The following is a 17,743-nucleotide window of genomic DNA, read 5'->3' on the forward strand; positions in this document are numbered from 1 at the left end:
TTACCTATAGGGCATGAGTGGACAAGGAATAGAAAGAAGGGTGGAATTAAGTAAAGATGAAAAGGAAAAAATACTTCTTAGTATATTTCTATTCTGACTCTTAGAGAACCACGGTAACAGTAACATTTCACATAGCACCCAAAATAAACGGTTCCTTTTTTTGAGTGGAATTAAAATGGAATACAAACAGTAAAAAATGAACCTAACTGCATTACAAATAAAAAATGTAACCATACTGAAGAGAATGGGAAAGAAAAGACCAAATCTAAGTAAATTTCTGGACACAGTATTTTGACTGGACACTATAAGGCTAAAAACAAAAATCACTGTACTGTTCTCTTGTTAGTACAGGAGTATGGGTTTGCAATTCTGTAACTATTGTATGTGTATGTGGGGACTGAACAAACAAGTCAATAGGGATCATTAGAGACAGAATTTTCACTGAGGAAGAAGTTACACATGAAGAAAATGGAGAAGCTACAGTGATCTGTATTAGAATTGGAGGTATCAGGATGGACTCGTGGGTTTAAAATATATGCAGTTAGATATAGAAACATATGTGTGTGTGTATGTGTAGATAAACATACATATGTCTCCTAGCTTTGTGTGCTGAGAGGGCCTGCAAGAAATGATATTCCAGTAGCAACGAACATACCCAGAAGCCAGATCTTGATTTCTGAACACCATTTTTCAATTAAAGGAACTCAGGCTTTTTGGAGAAACAGTTGATTCTAGTGCTGGAGCAAGACATGATAAGCTGAAACATTTAGTAGTGCCAGAAAGTAAGGAAGTACTCAGAAAAAGGACAGAGGCATGTCATAAGGACACAGGGAACCAAACTGAAGAAGCTAATAATGATAGTATTGGATTGTAATCTGTAGAATAAACTGAATACCCGGGAGTCCACATTGAAATAAATAAAAATTGAATAAATGTGTGTGAAGGAGCAGTCTTTCTTACAGAAGAATTCTAATTGATAAATGTAGAAGGAATGAAGAAAAGAAACCCACTAGGCAAACCTCAAAGGAGTTATTGTTGCAAGCAAGATCTACCAATGGATACTAAAATCAGTGGGTAAAAGTTTTACTTGAAACAGGATAGTTTCATAATCTCAAAGTATCCTCACCAAGATATTTATCAGTTATAAAGGGAAACACAGTAACTTTACACTGGAGAAAACTGGCATTCACCAACCTAACCAAGTAATCAGTGTAAACATTACCAGTACTAAAGTTTACAGATATCACGTGCCCCTTTAACCTGATGCACTGAGAAGGACACAGCATCACTTCTGTGATGTTCTTGCCAAAAAAAAAAAAAAAATGCATAACCTTAAAAAAATTGTGTAACCTCTGTTTAATAATGAGAAAACATCAGACAAACCCATACAGAGGAACATTCCACAAAAGAATAACCAGTACTCGTTGAAATGTCAAGGTCATGAAAGAGAAGATTGGGAAACTATTGCAAATTTGGAGGAGAGTAAAGAAATACAATCATGAAGTATGGTGTGGAATCCTGAATTGGATACTAGAATAGGAAAAAAGGACATAAGGAGAAAAACTGGTAGATAAAAAAAAAAAAAAAGGTCTGTGGTTAGTGCACAAATGTTAATTTCCTCGCCATTAAATATTGAATGCTTGCCCCTAAAATCAGAAATAAAGCAAGGCTGTATGCTGTTTCTTCTTTTATGCCATATGGTACTAGAATTTCTAGACAGTGCAATAAAGCAAGAAAAATAAATAAAAATAATTAAGATTGGAAAGGAAGGATCAAAATTGTATTTACTTATAAACAACATGATTGACCACATAGAAAATTGTAAGAAAGCCACACACAAAAATTAATAAGTGAACTTAGTATTGCCATGGGATAAAAGGACAATAAACAAAAACCTATTGTATTTTTAATATGCTAGCAACAAACAAGTGGAAATTTTAAAACTTCTGTTCTTCACAAGATACCATTAAGCAAATGACAAGGCAAGCCACAGAGTAGGAGGAAATATTAATCATCCTTCTCTGATAAAGGATTTATATCCCAAATATATCAGGAATTCTCACAACTCAAGAAAAGGGAGACAACCCAGTAAAAAAAAATGGGCAAAATCAACAAGGACTTCACAAAAGAAGGCGTTTGAGCAGACAACAAAGCTACGTGAAGATACTCCACATCTGATAACATCAGGTGTTGCCAAGGCTGTGGAGCCACTGGAACCCTCCAACATTACTGGTAGAAATATAAAATGACAGCTACTTTGGAAATCTGTTTGGCATTTCTTAGAAAGTTAAAGATATGTTACCATATGACCCAGCAATTCCACTCCTAAATAGGATGGGCAAAGCTAATATAAGGTGGGAAAAAAATCAGATCAATGGTTGCCTGGAGCTAAGACAGAGAATGGGGATAGACCACAGAGGGGCCCAATGGGGCAATAGAAATGTTCTCCATCTTGAATGCAGTTATCTGGGTATATACACTTCACAACTCACTGAAGTTGTACAATTAAAATGAGTGCTTATTATAGGTAAATTAGACTTTAATAATGTTGCTTTTAAGAACAAATATAATAATCAGTTAATGTTTACTGAGTATTTATTTTAAGTGCTTTCCATATTCTGCATCATCTTTTTTTTTTTTTAATTTTTTAATTTTTTTTTTTCAACGTTTATTTATTTTTGGGACAGAGAGAGACAGAGCATGAACGGGGGAGGGGCAGAGAGAGAGGGAGACACAGAATCGGAAACAGGCTCCAGGCTCTGAGCCATCAGCCCAGAGCCCGACGCGGGGCTCGAACTCACGGACCGCGAGATCGTGACCTGGCTGAAGTCGGACGCTTAACCGACTGCACCACCCAGGCGCCCCTGCATCATCTTATTGAATTTTCAAAACCATTTCATTAGGTAGGACTTTATCATCCCCATTTTTCAGCTGAGGAGACAGATACAGATCACAGTAAAGAATAAGCATTTGAACCCAGGCCATCTGCCTATAGAACCTGTGCCCTTGACCACTGTGCTACAGGGCTAGAATATCAGGTATCTCTCCCTCGATATTAATAAAGTTCATCCTCAGGACGTGCTAACCAAGCTCTTTATTTGGAGCAGCCAAAATAAGTGAGTATAGACACAGGAAATGAAGGGAAGAAGCAAAGGAAGGGGCAGCCTGGGGTAGGCTGTTCCTGCTACCCATTTGGAATCACCTGGTGCCTGGTCCTTGCCCCACCCTAGACTGACCCAATTAGAATCTGTGAGGTGGGCCTGGGAACCCGCATTTTAATAAGCCACCATCCCCACGTCTGCCCCAGTGAGAACAGTAGAGACAGGTCTATGCAGGGGAAGTCTGTGTGTCAGACCAACCTGGGTTTGAATCCTGACCCCTTGCGTACCTTTCTTTTTTTTTTTTTTTTTTTAATTTTTTTTTTCAACGTTTTTATTTATTTTTGGGACAGAGAGAGACAGAGCATGAACGGGGGAGGGGCAGAGAGAGAGGGAGACACAGAATCGGAAACAGGCTCCAGGCTCTGAGCCATCCGCCCAGAGCCTGACGCGGGGCTCGAACTCACGGACCGCGAGATCGTGACCTGGCTGAAGTCGGACGCTTAACCGACTGCGCCACCCAGGCGCCCCCCCTTGCGTACCTTTCTATGCCTCAGCTTGCTCATCCCTGCAATGGGCATCAAAATAGTACCAACAGCTTAGGAGGGTGGCTGGGAAATTTACCTGATTTGAGGGAGAATGAGGCATAGTACCCAGCACAAAGGGGGCACTCAATATATGACGGCTTCAAATAACAACTGAATGAGGGACCAAGCTCCACCCAGCACCTTTCTCTCTCTCCTTCCTCTCTAGGCCCCGGCCTGGCCTTTATTGCTTACCCCAAGGCTGTCACCATGATGCCTCTCTCCCCACTGTGGGCTGCCTTGTTCTTCATGATGCTGATCTTCTTGGGCCTGGACAGCCAGGTAAGGGGGAGAACTCAGGCTGGGAGGGCAGGGAGGCCAGACACTGCACTTGGGAGCAGCTCAGGGGCCTGATTGCCACCTCTAGGTGCTGCTTGTCAGGGCCCTGCTTGCTGTCCCCATGTGGTCTCCTCTCAGCACCCCCTTCCAGGCGGTCTCCTCGGTCACCCCCAGATGCACCTGTATGGGTCCCTCCACGTCTTCCCAAACATACTTTTCCTTACCCAGAATTCCCACTCTCAATAAAATTTTTTTTTTTAAATTGTTAAATACTTCCATTTGGTGAAAATATTTCTGCCTAGTAGCACCACTTAGCAAGCGGGAAGAAATTCTCAGAGAGAGGCTTATAGTTAATGGCATATCTGAGGGCTCTGTCCCAGTCAAATCGTGGGGGACACAGGAACACAGAAAAGTACCTTCTTCCATCCTTCTTCTCGGTGTTACGGCCCCCCAAGGCACTCCAGGATGCCACAAGGGTCCTCAGTACCACCACCAGCTCCCACTCACCCCACATCCCACCCATCTGCTCTCTTCTCATTGTTGCTAATAGGGCTCCCCCCACCCACCCTGCACTTGGCAGCCTGCCTTCCTCAGTGAAGGGTGTATAGTTAGAACTAGCAATTTATCTGTGCACGTTTTCCGTTTTCTCCTCACGAAGGCATGCATTTAATCTCACCCTGTAAAACTCACCCCAGCCTGCACTCCCAGCCCTCCTCCAGTCCTCTCCTCGGCTTTCCAGCCAGACCCCCATGGCCTCCAGTCACTCTCCACTCGACGAAATCCACCCTTTTGCCTGCTGTTCCAGCACAGCGGGCTTTCCTGTGAGCCCCAGTGAACATCTTCTACCCAAGGCTGGAGGCTGTGCTGTCAGCCTCTGTGGCAAGGTGCTACGCCCCACCCATGACCTTGTGCAAGTCACTTAGCACCCTGACCTCATGGCCGGTGTGTCTGTCAACCCGGCCAAGTCCGATCTCCCCCCCGGATGATTTCTCAGAAACTGCAAAGCTGAGCTGCTGAAGCACCGGGTGTTCCTGCTGATAATCTTCCCTTCTATTGTTGAGGGCCGAGGCCTCGGGAGGGATTGGCAGCTTGTGCGTGACAGTGACTGTCCTGCAGTGGGAGGTGGGGGACGGGGGCCTCAGCTCTGTGAGTCCCTGGGGGTGTTGAGCGGAGCCAGCACTTGGGCTGAGACACTGTGCTAGCAAGGGAGACCCGGGGGCCCAGCGGGCAGGTGGTGATCTGCTCACCCCCGTGTGTGCTGTGCTATGCTGGGACCACATCCTCTGTTCTTTGTCACTATAACCACATGGACCGAGGGCCCTTGTGTCATCCCCATTTTGCAGATGAAGAAACTGAGGCCGTGTGACCAGCTGGGACATGCACCCAGGTTTTTGTGCCTCTTAGCTACCGCATGCTCTGATGTCTCTTCAGTTTGGGTCCTGGATAAACAGCCTTCCCTGAATTGCATCTCCTTCCTTCCCTGGGGACCCCGGAGAAAGGATGAGTGCAGCCAGCCTTACTGTAGAGACAGGGTAGCCTGGAGGCTAGGAGCCTGGGCTTTGGGGTCAAACAGGGCTGGGTGTGAGTCCCAGCTCCATGACTTTCACTAGCTGTGTTCCTCCGGGCTAGTCACTTCACCTCTCTGTGCTTCAGTCCCCTGCACAGTGAAGTTGGAAATACCTTTTCTGAGGGGGTAGAAATGAAAAGTAGAAAGGATATGGGTCCAACAAATGGCCCCAGGGAAGGGGGTATCTCAACATGGTGACCAGTAAAAGAATTCTTTACTCTTTTTGCTGCCCTCCCTCTTGGCAGTCCAGCACAGTGGTTAAAGCCCAGTCTGTAGAACAAGATTCCCTGCTTCCTACCCAGGCTGTATCACTGAATACCTCTGTGACCTCAGGCAGGTGGCCTACCCCCTATACTTACACGTCCTCACTTATGAAACAGGGATAATAATAGTACCATAGAGATTAAATAAATTAGTATCTGTTAAATGCTTAGAATAGAGCCTGGCTCACCATAAGTACCATGCATTTGCCATTATTTATTATTATTATGAATTTATCAACCTTTTCTGAGGCCTTTCCTCTGTGCCACTGGAAAGAGATGAAAATCCAGGGTCCCACCTTGTAAGGGACAGATATAAGCAAGCACGGGACCCATGAGGTGAAGCAGAGGTGGGGGTGCTGGGGTAGAGGAGAGGAAAGGTCTGTTCTGCCCAAGTTGGGGGCAAGAAGGAGCAGTCAGGAAAAGGCTTATGCAGGAGATCTGCCCATGGTCTGGAAGAACCCAGGGAGGAGGGTGACTGTGTGTTGGGATATTTGGGCTGGGTGTTGATGGTTGAGTAGGAATAGAAGTGACACCGTGCATCTGGCCCTGTCTCAGCATGGTGGGATACAGACAGGGGCTCCAGCTGTGTTGTCTTGAGCCTGCCCGGTCTGGCCGGGCCCAGAGTCTCCCACAGCACAAACACAAGAGCTGGGAGTTGGCTCGCCTCTGATTGCTCTCCATGCATCAGAGGGGTGCTTGCCCAGCAGAAGCAAAGGACAGGGGAAGTGTCACAGTCCTAGAGAATGAGGAAATCAAGCTCTGCCTGCAGACACTGACCAGAGCCTGCCACTACTAGAGCACTCACTCTCAGGATAGGTACAGAGGCGCCTGTCTTGCCTCCCAGACAGCGTCTCACTTAAGTAGTCGACCCCAGAACAGGGCCCAGCACGTAGGCTCCTGATAGGAAATATGGGGGAGAAGGAGTACTAGCTTTGGAGTCAGAGACCCCAGTTCAAGTCCTGACTCTGCCGCTTCCTTGCTGTGTGACCTTAGGCAGGTTACTTCCCCTCTCGGAGTCTCAGGGTCTCCATCTTTTTCATGCACTTGCTGAAGTTCTATTAAGTGCTGGGATTGTTGTTATTCTCGGGTCCTCTGTCAGTGTGAGTGTGGGAAGGAAGGTAAGGCCAGCGGGTGAGAAGCCCAGGGGTTAGACGTGTTGCACTTGTCCAGAGCCAGGGCCGCTGAGAACCAGCTTTCTCCTGGACTTGACACCATCCTCTCTGCCCCGTCCAGTTTGTGTGCGTGGAAAGCCTCGTGACCGCTGTGGTGGACATGTACCCCAAGGTCTTTCGGAGGGGCTACCGGCGGGAGCTGCTCATCCTGGCTCTATCAGTCGTCTCCTATTTCCTGGGCCTTGTGATGCTAACGGAGGTGAGCCATGTGGACGCAAGTAAGCAATGTGAACACGGTAACGTGATGGTTAAGTGCCTGGGCTCTGGCTTAGGCAGGTCTGAGGTCAAAGCCCAGCTCTGGAATTGGCCCTATGACCCTGGGCAGGTCTAGTACAGGTCTAGGACTCAGTTTCTCCTCTTTGTAATGGGTTGTTGTGCAAATCATTCGAAGTTCTCCTTGAGCCCCTAGCATAATGTCTTACACGTGTGAAGGCTCAGCTAAAGGTCACCGTGGTCGCTACCAGACAGGAGTGAAACTCGGAAAGGGAGATACTGGGTTTATCTGTAGTCATGAGCCTCTGGATGCCCGGACCACTCTCACTGTAACTTCTGGGTGAAAGGGACAGTGTTAGCTATGCACCCTTCAACCAGGTACTGCTCTTGGACTAACGTTCAGAGCAGGCTTTTCTGGGACATCACTGAGAACGACACACATGAGGATGTATGGCACCTTCAGGCACTGTGTGTCTGAGCCCCAGAACCCCTTATGTATCCCTCTTCTTGCCTCTGCTGGGCCTGTGGGTGAGGAGGGGTTCACCATTAACCCCTCAAATTAAGACTCTCTTGGGGCACCTGGGGGGGCACCTCGGTTAAACATTAGACTTCAGCTCAGGTCATGATCTCACGGTTTGTGGGTTTGAGCCCCATGTCAGGCTCTGTGCTGACAGCTCAGAGCCTGGAGCCTGCTTTGGATTCTTTGTCCTCCTCTTTCTCTGCCCCTCCCCAACTCTGTCTCTCTCTCTGTCTCAAAAATAAATAAACATTAAAAAAAAAAAAAAGACTCATAATACCATGTTTCTCCTGCAACCATCCTGTCCAATAAATACTTTCTCAAGTACCTTGAGGTGGTGACATTAGGTATCTTTACCCCCATACTCACAAAATTAGTTAGTTTAAAAAGAAAAAAAACACAGAAAACTGTTGCTGGGAGACAAGAAGAGGTTTTGTAAGAAACGTGGAAAGAGAGGAGGGAATTCCAGATCCATCCAAGCGGCTGAAGTGATACTGAGGTCGGTCTGGGGAATCTTCCGCATCCTCTGCTTCTCAGCTCAGAGGCTGCCTCCTGGAAGCCTCCTCTGCTTTCCTTCCTCCAAGCACTTTGTTCCAGGCTCAGCCCAGCCTTTCTCCCACCTTAGAATGACCCTCCAAGCACCTGTCTCTCCCCTACCAGGCTCTGAGGTCCTTGAAAACAGGAGCTGGCCTTGCGGGAGGGGGGGGGCTCTCTTCCCTTGGGGCCTCATAGGGGGCAGGCACTCAGGGCGTGGTGGCTGGTGTTATTAGTGTTCCTAGTCATTGTCACATTAATGGAAGTGATAATCAGCTTTGTGCAAATGAATGGTGTGGCATTCTATCTCTCCTCTTCCCACTGGGGAAACCAGCCAGCAGGGCTTCATTAAGTGCTGATTCATTACACAAAGTAGAGTCTTTTGTCACCTACGTACAAATTGGGGGGTTAATGTGATGAGTTAAAGGGGGCTGGTGGGGACTGGGCTGCAAGAAGATAAGCCGGGCCGTGGGCGTGGATGTCACTGGCCTGGAGCAGGTGGACAGAGGACCCTGCTGGACCTCCGGTGCTGGGGGCCCCGGGCCTCCCAGAGCCTGCTTGCCCACCCTTCAACCTGAGGGCGTGGATCTGCCCAGGGGTGCCTCCTGGCCCCCAGGGAGGAGCTGACCATTCATCAGCAGACACGTGGGCTTCACATGCCAACCTTCTGCCTCCCCGCAGGAAGATCCGTGAGTGAGCGCAGCAGGAAGTTCAGATGGCCAAATGGGCCATGTCCGCCCCAGCCTCCACAGTAATTGCCGGCGAGATCCTCTCCCTTAAGTATACACATTTAATGTTCGGCTCTGGGGAAGAAATAGGCCACAGATTTCTTGTCTTCCACGAAGGCAGTGTGGTGGAGGGTTAAGAGCACAGGCTGTGCGGCAGTCGGCCTAGGTTGAGTCCTCAGCCCAGTGACTGGCTAAAGCCGGATGACTCTGTGCCTTGGTTTCCCCCATGAACGCCGAGGACAGCAGTCGTGCCTGCCTCGTAATTAATTACACACACTGCAAGGACCAACCAGACTGAGACCCGGCACGCAGTTCACTCAGAGCCTGGTGCTTGGAGAGCGCTGCATACGCATGTATGGTGTTCATGGAAGGAGACGCTCAGGAGAGCCCTTGGGAGTGTGGTCTCTGCTTTTAACTCAGAAAGCCACGCCCACTGCTGGTCGCAGAGGAGCCTCTGGTTGGCTCCTTACTCTCACAGACCTGAATATCCACCACGTCCGGCACCGATGGGAGGCCCCAGACCAGATACGGCCCAGAGATCCCCTTTGTTTCACCCCCAATGTGTTTTTAAGAACGTGAAGAGGTTGCCAACTATTCAGGAGAAAAAGATTTCTCAGGAAAGCCTGGATTTCTGGCATCTTCTAGAAAATCTGCATATCTGGCCACACTCAGACCTGCCTCCCCCAGCGACTCAACCAGACTTGTGTGTGGCCAAATAGCACTAGTCCCCACCACTTCCTGCCAACTGGGCCAATGTCTCTCCCTTGTGTTACCTGTCTGGCCCTGTAGGCACTGAGATGTTGCCCCTGATGCAGCTGAAGAGATGTGGGGAAATAGTCCCAGCCTGTGTGTGGAAATAGTCCCAGCCCAGTCCAGATGTGAGGAAATAGTCCCAGGAGGAGGCCCTGGGGGCTGTGGGAGCACAGACCAGAAGCTTAATTCCAATTACGTCCCTGTGGCAGACACACAGGAGGCTGTCCAGGCTTTGTCCTGGCCTCTTACCCTCCTGTCCTGGCATTCACAGTGCCTCCCCCAACCAGACCCTCCTTCCCTTTTCGACTTTTATTTCTCCTGCTGTTGGTTGTGTTCCCCTAAGGGCAGTCACGTATTATAAAGATTTTCTGTAAGGATCCCAACCCTTCCCACACCTGTAGCTGGCCTCCCCCAGCCCAGATGCCATCCCTCCTTTTTAGGAACCTTCCCAGATCACCTTGGCCACCTGAGCTTATACCTCCCAGGCCTTTCCCTGAAGTCCATCATCACAGATGTATATACCACAGAGCTGGCCCACGCCAATCCTGCATTCCACAAAGATTGCACACCTAGTCTGTGCCAAGGCCTTGACCAGAAATGGACACAGCTGTGGACAAGCCATTCAGAGTCCCTCCCCCACGGGGCTCTCACTCCACACAATTCAACTTGCAACTATCGGGGACCTACTTCGAGCCAGGCCCTGCGCTGGCAGGAGACAAAACTGGTGTGGGGGCCTCCCCAGCAGAAGCCCAGAGCTAATAGAGCAGCTGATGGGAAAACTTGTTTTAAAAACTGTGAATCCAGAAAATGTGCTACAGAGGCTTTCAGGGAGGGCTTCCTAGATGAGGTAACATTTGAGCTGAGCTTTGAAAGAACTTACCAAGCAAAAGGGAACAGCACAGAGGCAGGACGATCCCTTGGTCTGTCGGGGGGAAGCGTGTTGAAGTCGGCTGGTAGGAAGGCAGACAAGGCCGAGTGAGAGGGGAGCTGTGACTGTCAGGCTGCCTGAAGCCAAGGGGTAACATTAAGCTGTGGAGGCACATGGTTGGATTTGCGTGTTATAAAGGTCCTGGTGAAAGCTGATGTGCCCAACATCTAGAGAGAGGGAGACCTGTGGGGAGGCTGTTAGAGCCATCAGGGAGAGGGGCTGAGGCCACCTCTGGTTTTCCATGTTGTCTTTGGCATGTGGGGAACAGAGACAAGACAAACGATTGCAATCTGAGCAGCCCCAGAGGGTGGAATCTTATGAGGTGCCCAGGTGCAGAAGGGATATCGTTTGGGGAGGATAGGGAGAAGCAGTCTGCCCTGGTGGAAGTGACTGCTGGCCGATGGTAGCCCCAGGGCACAGCAGAGGCCTTTCCGAGGCCAGCTGGCCAACCCTGCTCTCCCATGTGTGTTTGCGTCCCTCTGTCCATGTATCTGTCCTCCTGCTCTGCAGGGTGGCATGTACATCTTCCAGCTCTTCGACTCCTATGCTGCCAGCGGGATGTGCCTTCTCTTTGTGGCCATCTTTGAGTGTATCTGCATCGGCTGGGTGTATGGTGAGTAGAGACCGGGCCCACCCACACCCCAGCAGCCTGCTGTGGTGCCCAGCATATGGACGCCTGGGGCCCGGGAGGGCTCAGGTTCTCCGTGGCTTGTCTCCATCTGTGTCCACCTCTTCTTCCTTTCCTCAGGGGCTCGGCCTTTCATACTTTTCAAGAGAGTTTCTTACTCTTACACCCCTGCAGCACAGGGAGGGGTTCCAGACTCAGGCACTGTGACCTTGGGCCTGTGCTTCTCTGCCCCTGAGCCTCAATTTTCCCATCTGTGAAATGGAGTAGCCCTCACCATGTCTACAAGTAGGAGATAGTGTGGGCAAAACAACAAGCACAGTGCCTGGCCTTCAGTCAGCAGCTGCCTTGTGGTCCTCCTGTTTCCTCCTATATCCTATGAGTGGATGAGGATCTGGACTCATTGGTGATGGACACCCCCACTGGGAGCATAGCTTGGGAACAGGGCCCCCTGTGGGCTGCCCTACTCATTAACAGTCCAGCCAAGCAGTCGCCTTCAGAGCCCTGCCCCAGCCCCCACGCATGTCAGCCAGGCCCAGGGTCTGCCTCTCAAAGGGACCACCTTCTACTTTGTTCCCAGAAATGTTTCCTCTTTACTGTTTCCTGGGCCTCACTGCCCAAGGTCAGTGGTGTTCCCAGTATCAGACCAGAATTCCTCCTACTGCAGTATATTCTGAAACCTCACATACATAACATCTTGGTAGCTGTTCAGTGGTAAATAAGGTCCCTGCCATCATTTGTCTGTCTTGGGCTGGGAAAAGCAAACACTTCTAGCCTTCTGTCTGAGTCTTGTACAAAAATTCTCTGGGATGTGTGTGTGGCTGTCTGTTTTATCCTGGACAGGAAGCAATCGCTTCTACGATAACATCGAAGACATGATTGGCTACCGGCCACTGTCGCTCATTAAATGGTGCTGGAAGGTTGTGACCCCCGGGATCTGTGCGGTAAGGGCCCTGCCAGAAGCTGCCTCCAGCCCGCCCACCCGCTTTTCCACTCTAGCGCCACAAGCCTGGCCAAGGCTGAAACTGAGGAGGTGATGGCCCCCTGGGTGACCCTCTGTGAATTCAGAGTCCACGGCACCCAACAGCTTTCTAAGTTGGAGTCTTGGGGTCAGTTTCTGGGCTCGGCCAGGGAGGGGCCTCCCTGGGATCCCAGCTCTGCCACCAGCTTGCTGGGTGACCACAAGCAAGTCTTCTCCCTTCTCGAAGCCTTGGATTCTATACCCACAAGCTAAGTGTCCGGGGCCTGTCTCCGTGGCGCCCAAGGATTGTACCACGGACAATGTTTAACTTTGCCGTTAACTGAGAAAGCCACAGAATTGAGGGTAAAGTTGGAACTCATGCTCTGCCCCTCAGGCCAGACCCTGGAGGGGACTTTGTGAATGGATGTTTGATAAAAACTGCAGCCCCGCTGCTCTTTACCAGGTGCTTGGCATGTGAAGCATCTCAGAGCATCTTCACAAACCATCATGGTTTTGAAAGGCAACTTTGAAAGCAATGCCAAGAAGTAGCTAGGGAAAAATGAAAATCCCTGATTGGGCAGAGGCGGCAGATGGGGCTCCTGGGGGGGGGGAAGGAGCTCCGAGCCCCGAGGAGGCACTGGGCCCTGTGGGCATCCCTTCCCTGTGCCCGCGGTGCTGGCGATCCTGTGCAGCGCCTCCCCTGTCCAAGACCGTCACACAGGCCTGCAGCCGGGCCCCCAGGGACCTCTCCTGTCTCTCCACAGGGCATCTTCATCTTCTTCCTGGTCAAGTACAAGCCTCTCAAGTACAACAACATGTATACCTACCCTACCTGGGGCTACGGAATTGGCTGGCTCATGGCACTCTCGTCCATGCTGTGCATCCCACTCTGGGTCTTCATCAAGGTGTGGAAGACAGAGGGGACGCTGCCTGAGGTGAGACAGTCCCGGGCAGGAGGCCGGCTGGCAAGGGCAGCTCTGAGGGGGGCTGAGGCACATGCGGGGACTGGCTCTGCCTCGGGTGGGCCAAAGAGCAGGAGCAAGTCCATGGGTCTTACCTGAGCAGGGAGTGTGTTAAGAATGAGCCCTCGCGTGTCTCTCAGGGAAGCCACTGCCAGCCCCTCCCTGGCAGGTGTTCATTGTTTCCGTTATATGAGGTCATCTATATGAGGCCTTGAGGTTGAGCCAGGTTCTCTGAGTTTCCTCATCTGTAAAATGGGGACAACAGCAGTTCCTGACTTACAGAGGATTTTGTAAGGACTTGGTGAGTTCATACAGGGAAAAGCACTCAGACCAGGACCTGGAACAGAGACTGACCAAGTGGTAGCTTTTACTGTCCTGTTAATTCATGAAGGACCCCATACCTGGGGCGAAGGGAGGGGGAACACCTATCCCGTGTCATCACCGTGCCAGACTCTGTACATGCTGTATCTCCTTTAGTCCTCAGAGCAAAGCAGATGCTGGCCTCATTTTCTGCATTCAATAGGTAGAGAAACTGAAGCTCGGAGAAGTTAAATCATTCAACCCAAAGTGAGCATCACACAGCCAAAGCTTAGCAAACCAATTTTTTTTAATTGAGATATGATTGACATATAGCATTAGTTTTAGGTAACAACATAATGATCTAACATTTGTATGTATTGTGAAGTGATCAACACAGTTAAGTCTAGTTAACATCTATCACCCCGCAGTTCCAAATGTTTTTCTTGTGATGAGAACTTTTAAGATCTATTATCTTAGCAACTTTCAAATATATAGTACTGTATTATCAACCATAGTCACCATGTTGTGCATTATGTCTCTGACTTCTTTATTATGTCTCCATGAAGTTTGTACATGTGGACCCCCTTCACCCATTTCCCCACCCACCCCCACCTCTGGCAACCACCAGTCTGTTCTCTGTATCTTTGAGCTCTGTTAGGTGTTGTTTGTTTGTGTGTTAGGTTTTTGTTTGTTTTTCAGTTTTTGGGTTTTTTTAGGTTCCACATATAAGTCATGCCATCGGTATTTGTCCTTCTCTGATTCATCTCACTTAGCACGATACCCTCAACATCCATCCATGTTGTCACAAACAGGATTTCCCTTTCTATGGCTGGGTAATATTCCAGTGTGTGTGTGTGTGTGTGTGTGTGTGTGTGTGTGTGTGTGTATACACATACACATACATACATATATATGCATGCCACATCTTCTTTATACATTCATCCACGGATGGACAGTTAGGTTGTTTCCATGTCCTGGCTGCTGTAAATAATGCTGCAGTGATCATGGAGGCATACATACCTTTTCAAGTTAGTATTTTCCTTTCCTTCAGATAAATACCAGAAGTGAAATTGCTGGATCATATGGTAGGTTATATTTTTAACTGTTTGAGGAAACTTCAGAATGCTTTCCATGGTGGAAAACAAATTTTTTAAAAACAATCTTGTTACAGTATGTTTTATATATCCTAAAATTCACATGTCAGGTGTACCATTCAGTGATTTTTGTAGTAATTTTCTGTGTGTGAGAATCATCACCAGGAGTCAGCTTTAAAACCTGTCCACCACCCTAAGAAGACCCCTCATGCCCTTTCACGGTTTTCCCCATTCCCACCCAGACACCACGCATCTCCCGTCTCTGTGGATTTGCCTGCTCGGGACACTTCCTGTCAGCGGCATCGCACCATATGTGGTCCCTTGGTGGCAGGCAGAGTTACAAACACACCGTGGTACTCCAGAGCATCCGCTGGCTCTTTACTCTCCTTTCCCACCTGCTGGCACATCAGATGGTTTGAGTCACTTTCTCACTCATTTAGGGAACTGCTACGTGCCAGACGCTGTTCTGTTTACAAACACTGCACCATCGAATTCTCATAGTAGTCCCCTGCGGTGGAGGCTCTTCCTGCCCCCGCTTCGCAGAGGAGAAAGCTGAAGCACAGAGAAGTGAAGCAGCTTGTCCAAGAGCACACAGCCTCAGAGTGACAGAGCAGAAACTCTGAAGTCTGGGCTCTCATTGCCTGAGTTTTGCGGCCTCCTTCATCTGCTAGCCTGGCCACACTCCACTGCCAGACCCTGTCTCTGCCCCAGTGCCACATGATAGGGATCTCAGAGGTTGACCTTTCTCTCTCCAGGACAAGGCCAAAGGGAAATGGGAGTAGTTGTGTGTGCAGACACCCAAATGCAGCTCAGAGCCGGCTTCAACCAGCCTGCCTGCCCACTGAAGGGCCTAAGCTCCAGAAAAAAGCTCCACATATCCAGCCAGAAGGAGCAAGCCGAGAGGGAAAGCCCCTTTCTCAGACCTGCTCATGCCCCCAAAGAAAGTTTCCTTGGCTCCTGCAGGGAATATAGGTCAAGGGCAGTTGGTGAATTTTGATCTGGAACCAAACCATGTCTGTGGTCCCTGCCGGCCCCTGTCCAAACTTCTGTGGCCTTTGGTATTCAGGAATGCTCTATGTCGCCTTACAAATCCTCCAGAGATCAGCTCAGGCCTGGCAAGGAGGGAGCGAGGGAGGGCTGGGGAAGGAGAGGCTAGTTTCCTGAGCTTCTTCCACGTCCCTAAGCTCCCATACCTGCCTCCACAGAGAGCAAGGTTCGTTAAAGACAGCAGAACTGGTTTCCAGGCCATCCCTGAAGGTTCTACCAGCTGACAGGAAGGATCTGGAAGGAATAATGGGGTCAATGGTACTTACGCCTCTGAGAACTGCTGTGAGGATAGATATCTGTGCTAGTCTGTGACAAGCTCAACTAAACTGGACCTCATGTTAATCCTAGGAGACAGGTGCCCTTGTTCTCCCCCTTTGACAAATGAGGACACTGAGACGCAGAGAGGTTAAGTTTCTTGCCCCAGTTCAGTGGCAGAGCTGTGATTCAAACCCAAGCGCCTGGCTCTGGAGCCAGTAGTCTTTGCCCCTGTCCTGTGTTAAGAGCTTAGTGCAGTGCCTGGCACACAGGAGGCGTTCAGCACGGGGGAATCGGGCTGCTTATCCCACCTGGACAACGTAGGTTCAGCCTCTTAGGCATGGCAGTATCTGCAAGAGAAGACGGAACCTTGATCATGAAAAAACAGGCCTCCCGAGTCTTTGCGGCTTCCCTGGGGGAAAGGGTTTATGCCCAGCAAGGACATCCCAAATCCTGGTATAGTGTCTTCTCCTGATGGAATGTGTGGGGTACATGTGAAGCTGAGGTGTGGGACCCCAGGCAGCATTGTGGCAGCAGACGTGTGTCAGGAGTCTGCCTGTGTCCTCTGCTCCCTCACTGGTACAGTCAGGATGAAAGTCATGCCATCTGTGCCCAGCCCAGTGCTGGCCACTTTCCAAGGGGAATGGGGCTGTGGCTGTGATAATGTTCCCATCTTCAAGCGTGGCCAGAGGAGCACATGGCACACACCACGTGTTCCCCTGGACAGTGGCAATGTGATGACATCCCTTTTGTGGGAAATATACCCATTTATCCAGCAATCATGTAAACAGCCCTAGAGTGAGCCTTAGCTCCCTCATACAACACCCCTTGCAGGCAAGTACTATTATCCCATTTCACAGAACAGGAAAGCGCAGCTCATAGAGGTTAGGTAACTTCCCCAACACAGCTAGTGAGTGGCTGAGCAGAGATTCAAAGCCCAGCTGCTCTTCTCCACCACAGGGAGGGACGAGGTGGTCAGCCCCCGATTACACCCAGTAGGCCAGGTACAAGGCTAAGCACTTGTACAAGCCATCTCCTTACTCCTCATTGTCCCCATTTTCCAGAGGAGGAAACTGAGACCCACGAAGGTCAGTTCATCAGAACAGAGCTCTAAGTGACAGCGCTAAGGCCCAGATCTTGGTCTGATGGCTCTGTGGCCCCGTGGTGTCCACCCATGCAGGTGGGAGAGGCCGAGGCAGGTGCCGGGACCCCGGCAATCCCTCTCAGACAGCTCTTCTCCTCTCCACGTAGAAATTCCGGAAGTTGACCATCCCCAGCGCTGATCTGAAAATGCGGGGCAAGCTTGGGGGAGGCCCACGGACGGTGATGGTTAATGACTGTGACGCCAAACTCAAGGGCGATGGGACCATTGCAGCCATCACAGAGAAGGAGACACACTTCTGAGCAACACCTCCACCTCGGATGCCTCTCCTTCCTTTCCTCCCCCCACCCCATGTGTGTAAATGAATACCTGAAACATGTATTTCACCTAATGATAGAGGCTTGCTCGTTTTGCACAGGATTTATTAACAAGTTAATTTTAAGGTGGCCGTGTACACTCTGGAAAGTCGCATTCCCCTCCTTGCCCCCAGTTATCATGTAAGTAACATTACAAAGAGATAATACTGTACAGGGACTAGCAGAATCTTCTGTGCTAGGATGGTGTTAACCAATGTTTTCTAGGGGGTAGGGAGAAGTTGTATCATATGGTCAAACTTTTATACTTGGGCTGTGGGGCAGGTGGGGTGGGAGTGATGCCTGTTCTCCGTCAGCCTTTTAGCTGACCAGACCGCATCCCACGCTCGTCCCTGATGAGCTGCCTGTCCTCCATGCCCCCAGGAAGCCTTTGCCTTCAAATCCTGC

The 17,743-nt window shown here is 49.7% G+C and overlaps 1 protein-coding gene across 1 annotated transcript in view; it reads left to right on the top strand.

The window, feature by feature from the left end:
- The window catches only part of SLC6A11 (solute carrier family 6 member 11), a 132,823-nt gene extending 115,539 nt beyond the window's left edge, over window positions 1-17,284 (top strand). Inside the window, exons 9-14 of the mRNA XM_047096724.1 lie at window positions 3,852-3,964; window positions 7,025-7,162; window positions 11,147-11,249; window positions 12,105-12,205; window positions 12,987-13,157; window positions 17,132-17,284. Of these exons, the coding sequence (XP_046952680.1) occupies window positions 3,852-3,964; window positions 7,025-7,162; window positions 11,147-11,249; window positions 12,105-12,205; window positions 12,987-13,157; window positions 17,132-17,284 (779 nt within the window). The remainder of the gene's footprint in view (window positions 1-3,851; window positions 3,965-7,024; window positions 7,163-11,146; window positions 11,250-12,104; window positions 12,206-12,986; window positions 13,158-17,131) is intronic.
- The last annotated feature ends 459 nt before the right edge of the window (window positions 17,285-17,743 follow it).

The sequence above is a fragment of the Lynx rufus genome, unplaced genomic scaffold (assembly GCF_022079265.1).
Source record: "Lynx rufus isolate CCGP_SWC_20201006 ecotype Redwood Valley unplaced genomic scaffold, mLynRuf1.p SCAF_4, whole genome shotgun sequence".
NCBI lineage: Eukaryota > Metazoa > Chordata > Mammalia > Carnivora > Felidae > Lynx > Lynx rufus.